The sequence below is a fragment of the Trypanosoma brucei genome, chromosome 9 (genome assembly GCF_000210295.1).
Source record: "Trypanosoma brucei gambiense DAL972 chromosome 9, complete sequence".
Taxonomy (NCBI): domain Eukaryota; phylum Euglenozoa; class Kinetoplastea; order Trypanosomatida; family Trypanosomatidae; genus Trypanosoma; species Trypanosoma brucei.
The window spans coordinates 1,637,176-1,659,223 of record NC_026742.1 but is presented as its reverse complement, the minus strand read 5'-3'; the positions used below and the strand labels follow the sequence as shown (position 1 = coordinate 1,659,223).

Below are 22,048 nucleotides of genomic sequence, written 5' to 3'. Positions count from 1 at the left end.
ATTCGCATACTATTGTTAACGTTACAATTAAATGAACAATAAAAATAAAAGTTATGAATGGAAAAAAAAAGAAGAAAGGGAGTACTCTTCTCCGAGCAAAATGTAGCCCTGGGATATGTGTACTGGAGAGTAAGAAAATACCTACCAGCTATGTTTGTCAGGAAATAACACAATTAAAATATATATTTTTTAAATGTAAGAATACAGCGCACTTATTTTTTTTTTTTTAGCGTGTAAAAGGGTTTGAGTTCTTTTTTATTTTTGTCTTTCCCTGTTGTTTTCCCTTCTTCTTTCTCTTTCCCCTCACTGACTTCTTCTGTTTACTTATTCTACCCTTGGTAGCGCATTGCCCAATCTTACGATTGCTACCGCATCAACGAGACCTTCATGCATCATGACACTCGACGCTATGTCTATCTGATGATTTTTTTCTTCCTTTTTATCGCAAAGCAACCCTTGTGAACTCCCCCCCTTTTTTCTTTATGTTAATAACAGCATCGAGGAAAGTGCTCAATAATCTCTCAGTCATCCCGGTTTATGTTGCCGCCGGTGCTCCTTTTCAAACGTTCCCTTCACTTAACTGCCTCGACTATATTTCTCGCTTTTATCGCCTTCTCCTCATCTTCACCGCAGCTCTCACACTTATATATACACAAACAGTTGTAAATGCATACATAATGTAAGTATGTTTGTATGCATATGTATGTGATTGTGTGAATGGGTGGGATGTGAAAGTACATTACCACGGATCGTTACTACACAAAATCCCAGTAATTTCCCGCCCCCACCCTCATTTCACTCCGGACGAAAGTTTCCCCTTGACTGATTGATCTCCTCAGGGAATTAAAATATATTCTTGAAACAAACAAATTACCGTGGCGAACGCTTTAAGCCGTCGTTACAAAGTGCTTCTCCCCATTTGCTCGCTAATAATCTTCTCTCGAACAATTTGCGGACAAGTTTCAGTGAATGGGGGTACGCAGCACAGCCATAAATTCAGTCAAAATCAAAACATGATAAGCAACATAAAACCACAAAACCTAAGGCCAGCTCGATATGACCTACCGGCCCAGTATCAAATAACTGTGCCTCGAGGGCGATTCACTTTGAAAAAGGCATGGCACCATCACGGATTGCTAACACGTTGAACACACTTCGGTATTTTGCTTTGCGAAGCGAAGAAGTGCATTACACCACTCCATAATTTGTACTCGCGGTGACACTGTGGCCCAGATATTTCCATGCATGACGGGACTGAGTACAGAGACATCTACAAGAGAAAGGTGGTTCGTATTCTTCGTGACCACAATACCAAAGAGCGCTTGTTTCTCCACTTCATTGAGCGAAGCATATGCAGATTGTTCTAACACCAGCGCTTTCATCCTTTTAAAGAATTCCCAACTCTCAGAATCTTTTACCCAGTCGTCTGAATGCACAGTAACCGTTGGAACAGTATAGGATTTACGGCCATCAGAAAGCGGGTTGCAAAAATGTTCATTTTGTATTGGTAGCATCCATGGGTCAAACGTATACACGCTCTTTACGCTGACTCCCTTCACGGGATTTTGGTTCTCTTCTAATGCAGCCGCGAGCACAGTGGCACCGCCAAATGAATGACCCGCAAGATGTACCTGCAACGGTTTGCTAAGAAACTTGTCAATATCTGAATTACTGTAGCCCAAAGTTGTCCAAAAGTCCTTTTCCGTTAGGCGTTGAAGTGTTCCCCTCACCTCGCTTACCCTTTGTGCAACTTGGGCTTCACGTGCGGGTACCTCCCATCCATAGTCCTTGAGCGGAACTTCACTTTCCTTACCGCTACTGTCACGCATGAAAGAAGCACTATTGTCGCAATGGCCAAGACAAATCACGATTGCACCCCGCGCCGCAAGATCCAACGCAAAGCAACTGTAGAACAAATGGTATCCGGCAAGACCGTGACTGAACACAACAATAGGCGGCACTCTCTCATATTGGTTGAGCAAAGCGGCGGGCACCGCGTTTCGGGACGCACTGATGCGAACAAAGGAGAAATCCCTTATGAAGAAAAATGGCACGTTTGCATACGCCGCCACGCCCCGAAGAAAACGGTCATCTCCAAACGGGACATACGGTAGTCCCTTTTTCTCTGGGACCATATTAGTAGGATAAAACACAGCTACTGGTGGTATGGATTGGGAACGGCAGCCGTTCATATGCACGAGGCCCACGCTATAGCGACCGCCAATGGGTTTCAATAGTGGAAGAGGGCTCACAAGAAATAACACACCGGAGATGATAAACCCGACAGCAACCATGGCGGTAGACCACAAAAGTGGGAACCCGTAGAAGCAGAGCAGAACCGAAGTAATAAATGTGCCGCTTATGGGAACACAATGCAATGAGGTGGCATAGTCAAAAAGTGGCCGTGTGGGCCAAATTAAGAATGCTTCCGTCGACCATCGGACTACGCGAACAAAATACTTCAGCGCCCACGTTACCATAACAACACCACAGAAGTACGCCAAAATATACGCAAACGCGAAGGAAACTGCTCACAACTCTATTTATTTTATATTCGAAAAAAAAAAGTGAACCAACTCACCTATAAGGAAGACTAGGGAATTGAAAAAAAAAACAATGATAATAAGAGGAAACTACACAGTTACTTCGTCAAAAGCACAGCAAATGGTACACAAATAAAAGAATAATAGAACAAATTGTCTAATTCCATGAGGGAAAAAAATTGTCAAATTTGCAAGCGAACTCATGGGTTTCGACAATTTCTCTTCAAAAGAAAAAAAAGAAAGAACAAACAGACACAACGAACAACCCAATTTGTAATAATGATGAATGACCAATTCTTGTACTGTGTTTAAGGAGCACACAAGTTAATCGCAGTTGTTAACTGATGTAAGGTAAATTATGACGTACTCGACATGCGTATGAAGATCTATCCTCACGCACATCTTAATGTACAAGTCATTACTCAGGTCATTATTCTTTTTTTTTTTTACAAAGGAAGCAATAAAACGTTCGATAAATGAACGGAGTCTTCCACTCAGTAAAAGAACTGTACAACACGACACCAACGTGAAAAAAGTGGCGGCAACGTCACGAAACATGCGGCCTCCAGTGCAAAAAAAAAAAGAACTAATTCGCGTTGTGTTCCCCTTTCCTAAAGACACTTATTGATAAAATGAATCTGAAAACTTTCGCTCCGCGTTCTTCGCCTCCGTCTGTTACCATCCAAAGTCACAAAAAGTTTTTAAAAAAAGTACATCGCAACGTCTAAAATGTCTTCCACCATCCCATCACTTTTCACAGCCACGCAGCCATTGAAAGGGAGAAATGAAGGGAACAGAAAAGGAAGAAAAAAAGATAATGCGGGGGAAATTAAAAAAAAAAAAGAAAGACGCAAAGAAACTGGAGAGCAAATACCAAGAGGTGTGGCAAAGAAGCGATCATACAAATTCCTCTTCTTTTTTTTTGTTTTAGTCACTAGCCCCCACCCCCACATGTGAAGAATAAAAGAAGGTTGGTTTTCAGGCTCCACAACAACCGTTCTGCCAAGCGCGCAAATGGAGAAGTGGGCGCTAACGAATGAAAGGAATCCCTACCCATGTTCCAGCTTTATATTTCGTGTAAGATTCACCAAAGAACTCCACACTGGACAGAACTGTTTCCTCATATGTTATACGCTCCTTGAAGAAACGTATCAAAACAATGGCATACGCCATGAAACAAAAGGGGTTTGCCAATACAAGTTGTGAGAAGAGAGCCGTCCAGAAATACCCAAAGTAAGCGGGATGACGCAATATTGAGTAAATACCGTCTGTGACGAGTACGTGATTTGATCTTCGCCTCGTCTCAATCAACAATGAAAAATTACATCCACAATGTGCCATACCACACACACGCACCAAGTAGAAAAATATAGTCAAAACAGCTGCACAGTTCACCATAGTGTAGTTGAGACGAAACAACCAACCCCAACGTGATGTTGCGGAAACCTTCCACCCTTCAGAACAGAAAAAAAGTTCCGTAAAGAACTCCAACCAGGCAGCGGCACCTGCAACGGTATACTCACGCGAGTGAAATATCATGAATGCACCCGGATGGGCGTCATGCCGGAGGAAATATACGGCCACAAGGAATTCGCTCATATGGAAAAGCACTATTGAACTAATAACATACGCCCCAACGGCATATTCGGCGACACTTCCAGTGTAATATACGCTATGAATCATTAAGGAAACACCCAGCGTAAAACATACACCGAGATAAAACGATATCAATGCCACTTCGAGCGCATGCCGATACCCCCAATGCATACGAACAAGTGCACGCGTTTCTAAGCGCTAATACAGCCCGTTTTCTTATTTTTTATTTTTTCCCCTTTTATTCTTCGTCTCAGGAGGTATACTTGGGTTAATACTTCCGTAAATATATATATATATTTATATAACTGATGGAGCATTTAAAAAAAATAAATGGAGTAGAGTAGAGGAAAAAGTTTTACAAAATGATGAAAAACAAGAAGCACATCTAAAAGTGATTGTTCACGCTCAATTTTTGAATACTCCCGGAAAGTCATAGGTTATGTACAATGAACTAAATATCCTTCGTCCGTGTCAACAAAATTTTTCTAAACGCTAATAGTAATATACTACGAAAAACTACTCATTGAAACACCACTACTTTTCGCTACTCGCCCTTGTAGTCGCTTATCTGACCGAAGCGATCGGCAGACATCAAGTGCAGGATGGTTCTCTTATATATATATATATATATATATATATACAGCACGATGATATTAAAAAAAAAAAACAGCTACAACCACTTTACGAAGGTTTCCTTTCCCTCCTCCCTTACCCCTTGGGGTTGCTTCGTTACCTGATGAAGGAAAGGACTACCACTGAACCAAAGCAGAGTTGTTCAGGTCAACACACGTGTAACAATTGTCTTGAGGTTTTCTTCTCAAGCACGTTTTTCCTCTTCCTTTTTTATTTTCTAGTCTGTCCTAACACTGTTCCGTCACATCGTTAACCTCCGCCATCCTTTCACATTCGTCACGCTCTCCCCTCACCACCCTCCCCCCTCCCTCAAAAAAATAAAATAAAATAAGATAAAAACCTTCCGCCAAATAAATTAGCAAATCAACATGATTAAACATAAAAGGAGCTAACTAGATGAGAGAGAGAGTGAGCCAACAAACCCAAATAAACATCTAGGTAGTGACAGTTGAAAAGAGATCAGTACTACTACTTAACAGCAGTATCACACACACACACACACATGCATATAGGTATATATATATATATATATATATATGTACATGCGATAGTGTTCCAGCATTCTTTTTCTTTTGTTTCTTTCATTCTCTTAGTTTCTCCACTCATCGTGGTCGTTACCTTTGCTAGCCCGCCCGAATGCCCACTGTCCTCTATAATACTCCTCCACCAGTTCATCTGGATAATCATGTACGCCACAGAAGGGCATATATTGCGGCATTCCCTTATTGATGACCCAACGGGAATAACCCGCCTCTTCCAACGCGCGCCGTTCCGGGTTCACTAACAACCCCGGTGCAGATACCCACATAGGATCACGGGAGAACACCTCACCATTGTTAATAGGGGAAAACTCGTCATATTTGATATTAAACGGCAGGGGCATACCCAAACGAGAGTTATGTCCCCACTCACCTCTTGCCTTCACTTGAGCGGGCGTGTGGGCGGCATTTCCTTGCATCCATTTCATCCACATGGGTGAGGCTGTGTGTGGGGCTTGGCCTCTGAACCAGTGCGGATCAGCAGCTTCAACCATACGCACATGAAAGGAACCGGGGGAACGACGGGCTAGCCAATATTTGTTTCCGTTCTCATCCTTTCCAACAAATATCTTCTCATCTTTTCGTCTCCATGCTTCACCAATGTAGTAGTGGCGCCTAATAGTACCCTTCAACCCAAACATACGAAAGTCGTGCCACCACCACCGAAGTTTATTCCACCATAAGGAGTGCTTCCATGGCACGTCACTTTGGCGGTGGTGGTGTCTCGGAAACGGGTGACGGTCGTCGTGACAACTTGTGTAGATAAAATTTTTCGTACCGCATTTAGAGGATATGGCAGCCATCAAACCGTATTTAATGGCTGCAGGGTTGCGACCCAACGCACCATAGGTGAAGATACTACTCATCCCCTAGTATATAACTATATCAATAAACAGATAAATATTGCGTGGGAGTATATATATATATGTGATATTGCACGTTCATCAAAGAATATTAGAAAAATAAAAGCGCAAACACGTTTTGAAACTATACAACGGATGCTATAACGTATTTTTAACCGTCCTTTTCATTAGGAAAGGAAAGTAGAACAAGTGCAGAAACAGCGTGCACGCTTATTCGAGGTATGATGCAAAAATAATCAATAAAAATGACGCATCAGCGAGACACATTCTGCTTACGTTATGGATGGAATTGCATCTCACAGGTGGTGTCGTAAAAAAAAAAAAATTACCTAAACCCAAAAGCCCAGCGTGCCACACACAAGAATGAAAAAAGAGAAAAGAAAGACCGGAAAGTAATGCGTCAAATGAAACTGCTATGAATGCACTAGGAGTCGGATCCCTTGACAGAGCAATCAGTCCCGCGCACGCTTCCCTGAGCGGAGGGCTTCGACTAGCTTCCGTTCTTCTGTTGCTTCAACAACGTCTGGTACATCCAACGGCTCCTCGCATCCAGGACACAAAAGCGGTATTTCACTCGCATCCGCTCGACTAATTGCCTCCTCCACTCTTTCGTTGAAACATGTTTCACAGAAAAGAGTTCCACAGCACGGGGCTTTCATGGCATTTTTAACAATAACAGAATCCCAAGCACAGAGGAACTGCGGCTTTGCAGCGGCGTCACCACCTGCATCTGGAGTTTCCAACTTCTCAGAGTTTGGGCTATCGTTCCTGTTGTTGCCGCCTTCTGATGGGAAATCTGGTTTGACTCCATCCGCATCACTTGTTGTCACAATCCCAACGAAACTCGCATTGTCTAATTTCCTTTTCACTAACCTGCCATCCCTCGTTACAAACTTCGCCGCCGGGTCATCCATTGTGCACTCAACTAGCATTGTTTCTGGAATACCAGTTGGAAGTGAAAGTAACTTCACTCCTCTTACCCCCTTTGCCGCGGGGCAGTGTTGAATTAAGTGCCCTCTCTTGCCGCAGTTATGGCATATGTAACCTGGTGGCGGAGGGCGAAATGTGACCTCGCGACCACCACCTCCCATAGCTGCGCTGCGGTTTCGCATCTGCCGCATTCGCCATGCCCCAACTTCATCAATGCCTGTTTCAACAGCAACAGCTTCACTAAGTTGCGCCAACCGCTCTTCCTCAGTGAGTGGCGTTGCCGTATCGCCATTTTTGTTTCCTGCCCGCACGGCAGCGTGACTCATGGCGCTAGAAAGATTCGAAGGTCCTACAGGTTCACGCTCGCGCTTTGGCGGCGGTCTTCCAGTTCCAACATGGCGAACCACTTCCACTACCGTGTATGCAGGGAGTTCATCATTGGGATGCAAGTAATCAGAACTGCCCGAGACGAATATGTCAATTTCATCAGGCGAGCCACTTAACTTCTCCGCGATTGCCTCCTTTATTTCCCGACACGAAATAACGCGATGGGGCACTTCGATAATGCCGACATGATTGCTGGATCGCAACTTGAAGGTAATAGTTGCTACCATGGCGAAACCGCAATCTATTACTGCCAAAACAAATATTATCCCGCACGCAGAGGCGTGGATTGGAGAGAAACAATACTATCTGTTTGTCTTGATTAACACCAACTTTGAAAGCTTTACACAGCGTGACGCAACCGCTTGTAAATGAGATCGAAAGGTCAAGGTCAGATTGCTGTGCAATCAGAACCCCCTTTTATTTTTTACACTTTCCCACTGTCTTTCACTTCCTTTGTTTTGGCCCGGTAACAAAGGAACAGCACAAGTGCTTCCTCCTCTACCTTATCACACTAGTGGGAGTGAAATCAATAAGAAGAACCACAAACAGCAGTAATAGTATAAAGGAAGGGAAGGGAAAGGAAACAGGAACAGAACAAAAAGATAGATAATACAAACACAAACGCATATTACATACATAATCTCATCCAAAGTGAAAGAGAAACGAGAAACGAAAAATAAAACGCCCCACTGCTAACAACATTTTTAAAAAAAGAATGAAAAAGAAGGGTGGACGAAACCCCCTTTACTTACGTGAGCAGTAGGGACCATCATCATTTTGCAAAATTCATTCGCCCCTCACATGTTTCACTTTTACCTTTGTATGTGGTCGCGTCCAATTCCTCCCCCACCACGTGCTGAAGCACACAAATACACGAAAAGCATTTCCTTCTTCTACGTCTTTTTTTTCTTTTAAAAAACCTGACCTTATGTTTAATGCACAGCACCTTCAGCTCCCTCCCCTCTTTTTTTTTCATTAAGTGCTTCAATAATTATGTCAAACACGAGCAACAGCAACTACAGAAAAAAAGCAACACAAAAAGGGAGCAAAACATCAACTGAAAACTAAAATTTGTTTAGTTGGGATGTGTATATTTGTGTGAGGATTCATCAGACTCATATCATGCCTTCACTCATACTCTCTCCCTCCCCTTGGTCTTTTTTTTCTCTTCCTTATTCCATTTTCCACATCATAATTTCTCTCTTCTTTCCCTTGTAACTGCGTTTCCTCCTTCACCCAAGTGCCTTCTCCGCTTTCCGCCATTCAATATGAAGCTTTATTGTTGGATGCGCAAAAGTATTGTAGCGGTTTCAACATCAACCTCATCGACATTGGCATCGTCATCATCAATAGACACAGTAACGGATAAGTCGTGAAAATGTGTGCGATTCTCCCAGAAGGGTCGCGGGAGTTTCCCACCCACTTCAGAGAGTTTTTGCTTCTCGATGACGTCCATCAAAGAGCAGTTGGTGTTAGCGTGCTTTGGCAGTCCATTCCACAAACTTCCTTTACCGACACCAATTGCGCTTACCTCACAGCCCGCATTCATCCCAGTTGGGAGGAGGGTATTAAGTTTCTTTTCAAGTTCTGTAGCAAACTGTTGAACGGTAGTCGCCTTCGTAATGGGCACTTCAATCATGTCATACTTGGTGTATCCTTCAGGGAGACAAATAACCTTCTTCTTGTACGTGTAGTCTTGCTCAGGTAAGTAGGTTTTATCAACACGGGTACGATGTTTAAGTGGGGCATCACGCTCAAACAAAACGTAGTTATTTGTACCAATATCAAGCATGCCATTGCGGAGGCAGGAGACATCGTTGCTCAACAAAGCCTTGAAGTACTCGATGAGGGCAAGTCCAGTGACTGCAGCCGTTGTGGTTGCGATGGCGGGTATAATTTTTCCAGCTACAAGCTTCACCTTGAATCGGTCTTGCGTAGGGATGTCATAGTTGCGGGCTCGGAGGTTGCTCGTTGCGGCAACGAAGTCAATGTGAAAGTTATCATCATCATCTTTTTCGAAGTCCAATGGTACGGTATTCATGTTATGACACTTCTGAGCCAATGCCACAACACTACTCAGGAGGTTATTCAGAGTTTGCTCCTTTGTCGTTTCGTCTTTGGAAACCTCTTGCTTTTCCATAGATTGAAGAAGGTCGTCATCAAGTCCCTCAACAGAGCCAGGTTTGTATTCTGGTACCGTGCAGTTTTTCATAAAGCCATTAAGCCAATCCAGCGTGCGATATTGCTGCATCCAGCGCTTTTTGGGGTCATTCAGCCGAGGCTCATGCTTTTGAGGATGAATACCGTACATGCATGCAAACAGGTTTGCAGCAGAAATGAGAAACTCCGCAACGTCAGGGTCAGATGACAGGGCTTTTATGTTGACCTCGAGTGGGGTTGGGTACTTGCGGTGTCCAGACCAAAACTTTTCACCATTTTTCTTCTTGGCATCCTTCGGGAAAGAACGCTGTAGGTCAAGAATGCGGTCACGGAAGAGATGAAACATTGTCTCCCACGCACACTGCACGCATTTTTCCATGGAAACGCCCGCAGATAGAGTTGTTACCGTTTTCTGTATGCCTTGAAGAATGCCAAGGTTTTTCTCAACCAAACTGAGTCGTTCACCTGCGCTCTGAGCATTGTTTACCTCATTCTTTATGCGTTCAGTGAACGCTGCTGGGTTTTCCAACAGTTGTCTCACTGTTTGCATTGGGGAAACAAAAAGGTCATCGAACTGCGCCCGCGCCCATTCAGTGCAGTGGTCGGAGGTGTACGGGAAATTGCGCAACGTGCACATGGGAATACCACCGGTTGTATCCGCGGCACCACCATCTGAGTACGACGTGGTTTTACCAGGAACAACGATATCAACGTTTCCGCCAGTTCCCATCGTTCCTGCTTCCACAAGGATTTTGTGGAAGTTCACGCACTTCTGGTCAACATAGAGTCGAGTTTCCATGTTGTCAAGAGCGTTAACGACCGCGTCCAACCCATTCCAGAACACATCATGGTAAATATGTTCCGTGTTGCTTCCCACGTAATCCTGCCGGGCATCAGCTTTCACATCCTTGTTTATACTCTTCATTCGCGACACAGCCACGGCTGATTTCGGTTGGCCGACGTTTTCCTCACGGAAAAGAAACTGGCGACTTAGGTTGGATACTTCGATCCGGTCGTTGTCTGTAACAACGAATGAGCCACGGGGGCCGCAGCTCATTCCACAAAGAGCAAAGTTCTTAATGTTCTCACATCCGAGAGCACCGCAGCCAACCATAAAAAGTTTCAGATTGTTTAATTTTTCAACAAACGTTTTTCCGAACAGTGATATCAGATGCTTGTAGCGATGGTCAACAACCTTATACTCTTGGGGAGATTTCGTGTAAGAAGCGTTGCTAGCGAGGATCGAAGAGTAGCCAACATGAAGCCACTGACAAATTGGTGTATATTTACCTGTAATCTTCACAATCTCTTGTGCAAGAACGGCTCCCCATACGGCGCAAAGAGGTTGAAGTTCTGCAGCAGACACAAGCGCCTGCGAGCAAACAAACCCCTCATCGAGAGTTTCAACGCAAAGAGGAGTTGGTGGTGGAGGTGGTGCAAGGCGAGAAGGAAATTCCTTGTTTTCGTGCTGCAAAAACATAGGGTGATCCACCTTCTCGAGCTTCGCATCGGCAGCTTTGTTCTCCTCGTTGACAGCTTTGGCGAGTGAAACTACTTCATTCGCCTCAGATAGATTATGAAGTTCGGGTAGCCGACCGTGTTTGTCAAAAAATCTCAATAATGCGGTAAAAGTCAGGTGAGATTGAGATTCCTCCGACCCATCCATCATGGAGCTAACAGGTACAAACTGACCCGGGCACGAAAGGGCTTCTGAGAGTGCCCGGAACTTCAATTGCTGGCTTTCCTTCATCTCGTGAAGGAAGCCCGCAGTTTCGTAAGCAGAATAACCTTGGCTTTCCAGTGAGGGATATATTCGCACGGTGTTTGGGGGATCACCAGTGCACACCACGCCCTTGAAAACATTACCATTAATACTTTCTCCATTTGCCTTACAAAGTCCCTTAACTTCACTAAACTTAACTTCCGTGTAATCACGGAAAGCTCCGGGTGTTTGACCCTCTGGTGTTTCGTAGCGCACGCGTGTGTACTCCACTCCACTCTTGTCGCGCTTTGTGAGAACCTCCACTATCAATTTTTGCAGCATTGGCCTTCCATCAGCATCCTTAACAGTGAAGTTGGGGGCATGATCAGCAAAAACGGAAGCAAGTGAACCACCCTGGAAAGCAAAAATAAATGATATAGCGGGTGTTCTCGTCCGACAAAACTGGTCCCACTTCAACAGTGTTTTCGAAGACCAATCCGCCGCTGCAGAAGTATATACAACACAGTTCACTTCACTGACTACAGCTTCATCAATAGCATCGACTGTCCGTACGCGTACATTCGGGTTTAGCTCCGCAACCAACCTCTTTGAAGCTTCCGCCCGAGTCAAACCAGCCTTTATTGTTGTTTCTGTGACGGCAAAGTTAACCCCCATATCCTTCAATTCAGCTTTCTTTGGATCACAAAGAGTAATAGTGTGTACGCCAGCAAGCGCAAGGTTTTTCGCAGTCTCTATACCGACTCCTCCGCACCCAACAACAAGAACCTTGAAAGATATTAGTTTTGCCATTGTCTCCAAACCATAAGTGCCAATCGTCCGACTCTGCTGATCAAGAAACTTGGAATCAATGGCTGAAGAAGCATCACTTGAATCGGCCGTAGCACCAGCCATCTTACTCATTTTGGTAAATCCGTTTATATTAACGTTTCTTGTAGTATCGGAGGAATAATGGGTTAACTCTGTTCGAAAAAGCTTATTACTAGTATGCGAACAAAATGCAGGACAATTGGAAAAGCGATCCCGTTGATGTCTTGGCATGCGAGGCTGAACCAAAAGAAAAGAGTTAAGAAGAAAAGTCAAAAAACGAAAATTAAAATTCAAAAAAATTACGCCAAAAATATTAAATAATAATAATAAACTTAGTGGCTAACTCTCCTACAGGTCGGCATTGCAGATTATGACGCGGACGTAGATATAAATGCAGTGAAAACACATGAAGACGAGGATTGCATTACCAGAGGTGTATGAGCGCAATAACACAAACGTGGGTGGCGATTAAGGGAGGTGAGCTTCACAAAATTACACCAATGTATGCCAACAAAACCAAATTACACCGATAAGCAACGACTCTAGCTTCGTCATACTAACCCAACGGACCATCAAATAGGTGAGCCACGACAGGTAGCGAACAAAGCATGGTAGTGGGTGAACATAACACATTCCACTTTTACGTTCATATGCTTAACCGAAACATTAGCCGAAATTCAACAATGACTCTAACACGCACCTCAAATCCAAATGTAGCGAGATGATGGGGAAAAGTGAAAATAAACATCTTGTGAGAGATGAAGTGATTGAAAGATGGGAGAGTGATCATATTGCTTACGGCGTCGCGTTCGAATCCAACAGTCACGTACACACTCGTGTGTCCTGACGCATTATGGATGTAATCATAGTAGCGTACGTGTGTTTAGGGTATGTACGGTTGCAACAGGGAAATGAAGAGGGGGGATAGAGGTAAGAAAAGTAAGGAAGATGTGGCACCCGTACCAAAGTAGTCAGTGCCCTACAGCGTGTGCGGGCGGTTCCATGCACAATCACTTGTGCGTCACGGGGAGTTTCCGACTCAGTGTCGATATGGTGAATACATGGATCATCATGTGGCCACTACGTCACACAACATATGAATGAAACCACTGTTGAGTAACAGACGCCGCTTCTTGGCCCGGTAGAACGACCGTCGTAGAGATAGAGAGTATACACTCCACGTGGTAGCTGGCGGGCCTACACTCGCCAGGTTGCATACGTTTATATGTGTGATTGTGCTTCAACGCATGTACAAGAGAAGTTAATGAAAGGGAAGTCACACCCCATACACTGTCCACGCAGGCATCAGTAGCCCTGAAGGATATCGTTTCATGCTTCAACACTCAGTAGCGGAGCAGGGTTAATATCATCACGATCCTGTGTATACAGTAAAGCAAGCCGACGAGGTCCGTCACATTAGTATCTCGGTCGCCTTCATTCCCCACAACACCACAAAGAGACGCATGAGGTACACAGGCAACCTTACAGACAAAATTGATTAGATATTATTATTTTCTTTAACGCTACTACAAGGTGGGAGATGGAGTTAGGGTATTGAGAAAAACTGTGACAGCAGCACATATCTTAGTATCCCAGCCAAGATTAGCACAGGAAGATCTCAAGGAAGTGAAAGTGATGGAGGATCACACTTCACCACAAAGTGAATGCATTCTTCTTTTCCACTCCTCCAATTCAGCCAAATCATGGCCCGTTGGCGTTATTGTTATTATTTCGGCACACATTAAAAAAGAGAGAAAAAGGAGAAATAAAAAAAAATCAATATTCGTCTTGAGTGTTACTTATTGCCGTGGCATTCCTTTTCACGGCATCCGCGTGTGCGAAACCGCGCCAAGTATAAACCCCACAGCAAATACAGTTGGTGCCATCCCCCGTGTCAAACCTCGACGGAATGAACCAAGTCAAAAAGCCGACTCCCTACAAACAGAAACCGCAGCCACTTCTGATGCTTCAAGGACACGAAACAGAAGTGATATTCCACGAGGTCATATGACCGGAACGTGGTTGATATAGAAGGCAACCGTACTTAGTGGTGTGTGTGTGTGGGGGGGGGGCGAAAACAACAAAACATAGGGATATCAACAAAGAAGGAGCAATAGTGACCAAATCCGAAGGAAACAATAAAAAAGTGTTGAACAAAAAGGGAAAATATTGGAATGGGAAAACATAACAAAACGTGGTAGGTCCCAAGATAATCCTCTTAAAAACAAACAGAATCTTCGAGATGATTTAGAAAAAAGATATACCGTTCAGCCTGTTAGTCCATTACGCAAATCACAAAGCACACATAACCTCAGAATACTACAATTTTGCCCACTTCGTCCTCTTGAGCGCCTCGCGCCACTCTGCGATCATTGCCTCACGCTCCATGGCAGAGCCGCTGGGGCTGACAGTCTTCCACGAATTCTCGCGTCGCGACACGGCCTTAACTTCTTCCAGTGAAGTCCATACACCAGCCGCAAGTCCTGCACACAGTGCCGCACCGAGTGCAGTTGTCTCATGCATTGATGGCACTAAGATGTCCACGCCCAACAAACTTGCTTGAATCTCCATGAGCAGACCGTTCTTAGACAACCCACCGTCAACACGGAGGGAGCTCAGATTAAGCCCAGCGTCACGTTTCATCGAACCAACAACATCGTTCAACTGGAGAGCAATGGCCTGCAGCGCAGCGCGGATGACGTGCGCGCGAGTCGTCTTGAGTGTCATGCCCACGATGGTACCACGGGCCGATGGATCCCAATAGGGCGCCAACAGTCCAGAGAAGGCGGGCACAAAGACAATACCTTGCGTCCCGGGGACACTGCGGGCCAACTTCTCACACTCTGTGATATGACTGAAGAGGTTCATGTTCCTTCTCATCCACTCCACCGTAGCACCAGCGCACGCGATCGCGCCTTCCAGTGCATAGTAGCATGGTCCATCGCGGCCCACCTGGAAGCCCACTGTCGAAAGTAAACCGTGCTTCGAGAAACGGGCCTCCTCTCCCACGTTCATCAACAGGAAGCAGCCGGTGCCGTATGTGTTCTTGGCCTCACCCTTCTCGAAGCACATATTTCCGAAAAGCGCAGACTGCTGATCACCAATACTGCCCATAATAGGCGTCCTCTCGTTGAGGGCAGCTGCAACACCGCATTCGTCCGTCTCCACATATCCGAAGAGTTCACTGTTACTGCGAATCTCGGGGAGCGTTTCCATCGGGATCTTCAGTTTCTCGCACAATTCAGGAGACCATTTCCGCGTGCGCAAATCCATAAGGAAGGTGCGTGACGCGTTCGTCACGTCTGTCACAAACGCCTTGCCACCACTCAGCTTGTACATGAGCCATGTGTCGATCGTGCCGAAGCAAAGCGTCCCACGACGGCATGCGTCAGCAACAGCTGGAACATTCTCGAGCATCCACCGCATCTTGAACGCAGCGAAATACGTGCTTACAGGCAAGCCAGTAATTTTGGATGCGAACATGGAATCCCCACCACCGAGCTCCGCAGTCACCTTCTTGGTGATGTCGTACGTGCGCAGGTCATTCCAAACAGGGGCGTAGCACAGCGGTTCCTTGGTAACGCGATCCCACGCCACCGTTGTCTCACGTTGGTTCGTGATTCCAATCGCCTCAATCTTGCGGAAAGAGGCGTCCTTTTGCCTCAGCTTTGCGATGGCAACGGACATGCACTTGCATGCGGAGCGGAAAATCTCCATCGGGTCATGCTCCAACCAGCCGGGGTGGGGTGTGTGCTGGGTATGGGGAACCTGGTGCACCGAGACGGGGCGCTGCCGCTCATCGAAGATGATGAAGCGGGTGCTGGTTGTTCCCTGGTCAATGGATCCGACGTACTTCATTTTCTCGTTTACGGATAGTTTTGTCTTTCTTGAAACAATAATAATAATAAACTTAGTGGCTAACTCTCCTACAGGTCGGCATTGCAGATTATGACGCGGACGTAGATATAAATGCAGTGAAAACACATGAAGACGAGGATTGCATTACCAGAGGTGTATGAGCGCAATAACACCAACGTGGGTGGCGATTAAGGGAGGTGAGCTTCACAAAATTACACCAATGTATGCCAACAAAACCAAATTACACCGATAAGCAACGACTCTAGCTTCGTCATACTAACCCAACGGACCATCAAATAGGTGAGCCACGACAGGTAGCGAACAAAGCATGGTAGTGGGTGAACATAACACATTCCACTTTTACGTTCATATGCTTAACCGAAACATTAGCCGAAATTCAACAATGACTCTAACACGCACCTCAAATCCAAATGTAGCGAGATGATGGGGAAAAGTGAAAATAAACATCTTGTGAGAGATGAAGTGATTGAAAGATGGGAGAGTGATCATATTGCTTACGGCGTCGCGTTCGAATCCAACAGTCACGTACACACTCGTGTGTCCTGACGCATTATGGATGTAATCATAGTAGCGTACGTGTGTTTAGGGTATGTACGGTTGCAACAGGGAAATGAAGAGGGGGGATAGAGGTAAGAAAAGTAAGGAAGATGTGGCACCCGTACCAAAGTAGTCAGTGCCCTACAGCGTGTGCGGGCGGTTCCATGCACAATCACTTGTGCGTCACGGGGAGTTTCCGACTCAGTGTCGATATGGTGAATACATGGATCATCATGTGGCCACTACGTCACACAACATATGAATGAAACCACTGTTGAGTAACAGACGCCGCTTCTTGGCCCGGTAGAACGACCGTCGTAGAGATAGAGAGTATACACTCCACGTGGTAGCTGGCGGGCCTACACTCGCCAGGTTGCATACGTTTATATGTGTGATTGTGCTTCAACGCATGTACAAGAGAAGTTAATGAAAGGGAAGTCACACCCCATACACTGTCCACGCAGGCATCAGTAGCCCTGAAGGATATCGTTTCATGCTTCAACACTCAGTAGCGGAGCAGGGTTAATATCATCACGATCCTGTGTATACAGTAAAGCAAGCCGACGAGGTCCGTCACATTAGTATCTCGGTCGCCTTCATTCCCCACAACACCACAAAGAGACGCATGAGGTACACAGGCAACCTTACAGACAAAATTGATTAGATATTATTATTTTCTTTAACGCTACTACAAGGTGGGAGATGGAGTTAGGGTATTGAGAAAAACTGTGACAGCAGCACATATCTTAGTATCCCAGCCAAGATTAGCACAGGAAGATCTCAAGGAAGTGAAAGTGATGGAGGATCACACTTCACCACAAAGTGAATGCATTCTTCTTTTCCACTCCTCCAATTCAGCCAAATCATGGCCCGTTGGCGTTATTGTTATTATTTCGGCACACATTAAAAAAGAGAGAAAAAGGAGAAATAAAAAAAATCAATATTCGTCTTGAGTGTTACTTATTGCCGTGGCATTCCTTTTCACGGCATCCGCGTGTGCGAAACCGCGCCAAGTATAAACCCCATAGCAAATACAGTTGGTGCCATCCCCCGTGTCAAACCTCGACGGAATGAACCAAGTCAAAAAGCCGACTCCCTACAAACAGAAACCGCAGCCACTTCTGATGCTTCAAGGACACGAAACAGAAGTGATATTCCACGAGGTCATATGACCGGAACGTGGTTGATATAGAAGGCAACCGTACTTAGTGGTGTGTGTGTGTGGGGGGGGGGGGGCGAAAACAACAAAACATAGGGATATCAACAAAGAAGGAGCAATAGTGACCAAATCCGAAGGAAACAATAAAAAAGTGTTGAACAAAAAGGGAAAATATTGGAATGGGAAAACATAACAAAACGTGGTAGGTCCCAAGATAATCCTCTTAAAAACAAACAGAATCTTCGAGATGATTTAGAAAAAAGATATACCGTTCAGCCTGTTAGTCCATTACGCAAATCACAAAGCACACATAACCTCAGAATACTACAATTTTGCCCACTTCGTCCTCTTGAGCGCCTCGCGCCACTCTGCGATCATTGCCTCACGCTCCATGGCAGAGCCGCTGGGGCTGACAGTCTTCCACGAATTCTCGCGTCGCGACACGGCCTTAACTTCTTCCAGTGAAGTCCATACACCAGCCGCAAGTCCTGCACACAGTGCCGCACCGAGTGCAGTTGTCTCATGCATTGATGGCACTAAGATGTCCACGCCCAACAAACTTGCTTGAATCTCCATGAGCAGACCGTTCTTAGACAACCCACCGTCAACACGGAGGGAGCTCAGATTAAGCCCAGCGTCACGTTTCATCGAACCAACAACATCGTTCAACTGGAGAGCAATGGCCTGCAGCGCAGCGCGGATGACGTGCGCGCGAGTCGTCTTGAGTGTCATGCCCACGATGGTACCACGGGCCGATGGATCCCAATAGGGCGCCAACAGTCCAGAGAAGGCGGGCACAAAGACAATACCTTGCGTCCCGGGGACACTGCGGGCCAACTTCTCACACTCTGTGATATGACTGAAGAGGTTCATGTTCCTTCTCATCCACTCCACCGTAGCACCAGCGCACGCGATCGCGCCTTCCAGTGCATAGTAGCATGGTCCATCGCGGCCCACCTGGAAGCCCACTGTCGAAAGTAAACCGTGCTTCGAGAAACGGGCCTCCTCTCCCACGTTCATCAACAGGAAGCAGCCGGTGCCGTATGTGTTCTTGGCCTCACCCTTCTCGAAGCACATATTTCCGAAAAGCGCAGACTGTTGATCACCAATACTGCCCATAATAGGCGTCCTCTCGTTGAGGGCAGCTGCAACACCGCATTCGTCCGTCTCCACATATCCGAAGAGTTCACTGTTACTGCGAATCTCGGGGAGCGTTTCCATCGGGATCTTCAGTTTCTCGCACAATTCAGGAGACCATTTCCGCGTGCGCAAATCCATAAGGAAGGTGCGTGACGCGTTCGTCACGTCTGTCACAAACGCCTTGCCACCACTCAGCTTGTACATGAGCCATGTGTCGATCGTGCCGAAGCAAAGCGTCCCACGACGGCATGCGTCAGCAACAGCTGGAACATTCTCGAGCATCCACCGCATCTTGAACGCAGCGAAATACGTGCTTACAGGCAAGCCAGTAATTTTGGATGCGAACATGGAATCCCCACCACCGAGCTCCGCAGTCACCTTCTTGGTGATGTCGTACGTGCGCAGGTCATTCCAAACAGGGGCGTAGCACAGCGGTTCCTTGGTAACGCGATCCCACGCCACCGTTGTCTCACGTTGGTTCGTGATTCCAATCGCCTCAATCTTGCGGAAAGAGGCGTCCTTTTGCCTCAGCTTTGCGATGGCAACGGACATGCACTTGCATGCGGAGCGGAAAATCTCCATCGGGTCATGCTCCAACCAGCCGGGGTGGGGTGTGTGCTGGGTATGGGGAACCTGGTGCACCGAGACGGGGCGCTGCCGCTCATCGAAGATGATGAAGCGGGTGCTGGTTGTTCCCTGGTCAATGGATCCGACGTACTTCATTTTCTCGTTTACGGATAGTTTTGTCTTTCTTGAAACAATAATAATAATAAACTTAGTGGCTAACTCTCCTACAGGTCGGCATTGCAGATTATGACGCGGACGTAGATATAAATGCAGTGAAAACACATGAAGACGAGGATTGCATTACCAGAGGTGTATGAGCGCAATAACACCAACGTGGGTGGCGATTAAGGGAGGTGAGCTTCACAAAATTACACCAATGTATGCCAACAAAACCAAATTACACCGATAAGCAACGACTCTAGCTTCGTCATACTAACCCAACGGACCATCAAATAGGTGAGCCACGACAGGTAGCGAACAAAGCATGGTAGTGGGTGAACATAACACATTCCACTTTTACGTTCATATGCTTAACCGAAACATTAGCCGAAATTCAACAATGACTCTAACACGCACCTCAAATCCAAATGTAGCGAGATGATGGGGAAAAGTGAAAATAAACATCTTGTGAGAGATGAAGTGATTGAAAGATGGGAGAGTGATCATATTGCTTACGGCGTCGCGTTCGAATCCAACAGTCACGTACACACTCGTGTGTCCTGACGCATTATGGATGTAATCATAGTAGCGTACGTGTGTTTAGGGTATGTACGGTTGCAACAGGGAAATGAAGAGGGGGGATAGAGGTAAGAAAAGTAAGGAAGATGTGGCACCCGTACCAAAGTAGTCAGTGCCCTACAGCGTGTGCGGGCGGTTCCATGCACAATCACTTGTGCGTCACGGGGAGTTTCCGACTCAGTGTCGATATGGTGAATACATGGATCATCATGTGGCCACTACGTCACACAACATATGAATGAAACCACTGTTGAGTAACAGACGCCGCTTCTTGGCCCGGTAGAACGACCGTCGTAGAGATAGAGAGTATACACTCCACGTGGTAGCTGGCGGGCCTACACTCGCCAGGTTGCATACGTTTATATGTGTGATTGTGCTTCAACGCATGTACAAGAGAAGTTAATGAAAGGGAAGTCACACCCCATACACTGTCCACGCAGGCATCAGTAGCCCTGAAGGATATCGTTTCATGCTTCAACACTCAGTAGCGGAGCAGGGTTAATATCATCACGATCCTGTGTATACAGTAAAGCAAGCCGACGAGGTCCGTCACATTAGTATCTCGGTCGCCTTCATTCCCCACAACACCACAAAGAGACGCATGAGGTACACAGGCAACCTTACAGACAAAATTGATTAGATATTATTATTTTCTTTAACGCTACTACAAGGTGGGAGATGGAGTTAGGGTATTGAGAAAAACTGTGACAGCAGCACATATCTTAGTATCCCAGCCAAGATTAGCACAGGAAGATCTCAAGGAAGTGAAAGTGATGGAGGATCACACTTCACCACAAAGTGAATGCATTCTTCTTTTCCACTCCTCCAATTCAGCCAAATCATGGCCCGTTGGCGTTATTGTTATTATTTCGGCACACATTAAAAAAGAGAGAAAAAGGAGAAATAAAAAAAAATCAATATTCGTCTTGAGTGTTACTTATTGCCGTGGCATTCCTTTTCACGGCATCCGCGTGTGCGAAACCGCGCCAAGTATAAACCCCACAGCAAATACAGTTGGTGCCATCCCCCGTGTCAAACCTCGACGGAATGAACCAAGTCAAAAAGCCGACTCCCTACAAACAGAAACCGCAGCCACTTCTGATGCTTCAAGGACACGAAACAGAAGTGATATTCCACGAGGTCATATGACCGGAACGTGGTTGATATAGAAGGCAACCGTACTTAGTGGTGTGTGTGTGTGGGGGGGGGCGAAAACAACAAAACATAGGGATATCAACAAAGAAGGGGTGGCAGTATAGAGCGTGTACTCGCCTGTACTAAAAGTATTCTAACAGGAGTGGCAGTATAGAGCGTGTACTCGCCTGTAATAAATGTATTCTCACAGGGGTGGCAGCATAGAGTGTCTACTCGCCTGTACTAAAAGTATTCTAACAGGAGTGGCCGCATAGAGTGTCTACTCGCCTGTACTAAATGTATTCTTACAGGGGTGGCAGTATAGAGTGTCTACTCGCCTGTACTAAAAGTATTCTCACAGGGGTGGTAGTATAGAGCGTGTACTCGCCTGTACTAAAAGTATTCTCACAGGGGTGGCAGTATACTGTGTGTACTCGCTTGTACTAAAAGTATTCTAACAGGAGTGGCCGCATAGAGTGTCTACTCGCCTGTACTAAAAGTATTCTCACAGGGGTGGTAGTATAGAGCGTGTACTCGCCTGTACTAAAAGTATTCTCACAGGGGTGGTAGTATAGAGTGTCTACTCGCCAGTACTAAAAGTATTCTAACAGGAGTGGCCGCATAGAGTGTCTACTCGCCTGTACTAAATGTATTCTTACAGGGGTGGCAGTATAGAGTGTCTACTCGCCTGTACTAAAAGTATTCTCACAGGG

At 45.8% G+C, this 22,048-nt stretch overlaps 7 protein-coding genes across 7 annotated transcripts; all 7 read right to left on the bottom strand.

Moving 5' to 3' along the window:
• Nucleotides 1-1,136: 1,136 nt before the first annotated feature.
• TbgDal_IX7760 (phospholipase A2-like protein, putative) lies at nt 1,137-2,480 on the bottom strand (the record flags this gene model as incomplete). Its single annotated transcript, XM_011778664.1, has 1 exon — nt 1,137-2,480. One exon carries the CDS (start codon nt 2,478-2,480, stop codon nt 1,137-1,139), a length of 1,344 nt encoding a protein of 447 aa, XP_011776966.1.
• Nucleotides 2,481-3,572: 1,092 nt separating this feature from the next.
• Nucleotides 3,573-4,310, bottom strand: TbgDal_IX7750 (prenyl protein specific carboxyl methyltransferase; the record flags this gene model as incomplete). Its single annotated transcript, XM_011778663.1, has 1 exon — nt 3,573-4,310. The coding sequence occupies one exon, from the start codon at nt 4,308-4,310 to the stop codon at nt 3,573-3,575; it is 738 nt and encodes a 245-aa protein (XP_011776965.1).
• Nucleotides 4,311-5,361: 1,051 nt separating this feature from the next.
• Nucleotides 5,362-6,177, bottom strand: TbgDal_IX7740 (hypothetical protein, conserved; the record flags this gene model as incomplete). Its single annotated transcript, XM_011778662.1, has 1 exon — nt 5,362-6,177. One exon carries the CDS (start codon nt 6,175-6,177, stop codon nt 5,362-5,364), a length of 816 nt encoding a protein of 271 aa, XP_011776964.1.
• A 449-nt stretch (nt 6,178-6,626) lies between these two features.
• On the bottom strand, nt 6,627-7,718 carry TbgDal_IX7730 (nucleic acid binding protein, putative; the record flags this gene model as incomplete). Its single annotated transcript, XM_011778661.1, has 1 exon — nt 6,627-7,718. One exon carries the CDS (start codon nt 7,716-7,718, stop codon nt 6,627-6,629), a length of 1,092 nt encoding a protein of 363 aa, XP_011776963.1.
• A 1,049-nt stretch (nt 7,719-8,767) lies between these two features.
• TbgDal_IX7720 (ubiquitin-activating enzyme e1, putative) lies at nt 8,768-12,412 on the bottom strand (the record flags this gene model as incomplete). The annotated part of the gene is made up of 1 exon (XM_011778660.1): nt 8,768-12,412. One exon carries the CDS (start codon nt 12,410-12,412, stop codon nt 8,768-8,770), a length of 3,645 nt encoding a protein of 1,214 aa, XP_011776962.1.
• Nucleotides 12,413-14,500: 2,088 nt separating this feature from the next.
• TbgDal_IX7710 (glycerol kinase, glycosomal) lies at nt 14,501-16,039 on the bottom strand (the record flags this gene model as incomplete). Its single annotated transcript, XM_011778659.1, has 1 exon — nt 14,501-16,039. One exon carries the CDS (start codon nt 16,037-16,039, stop codon nt 14,501-14,503), a length of 1,539 nt encoding a protein of 512 aa, XP_011776961.1.
• A 2,041-nt stretch (nt 16,040-18,080) lies between these two features.
• On the bottom strand, nt 18,081-19,619 carry TbgDal_IX7700 (glycerol kinase, glycosomal; the record flags this gene model as incomplete). Its single annotated transcript, XM_011778658.1, has 1 exon — nt 18,081-19,619. One exon carries the CDS (start codon nt 19,617-19,619, stop codon nt 18,081-18,083), a length of 1,539 nt encoding a protein of 512 aa, XP_011776960.1.
• Nucleotides 19,620-22,048: the final 2,429 nt, after the last annotated feature.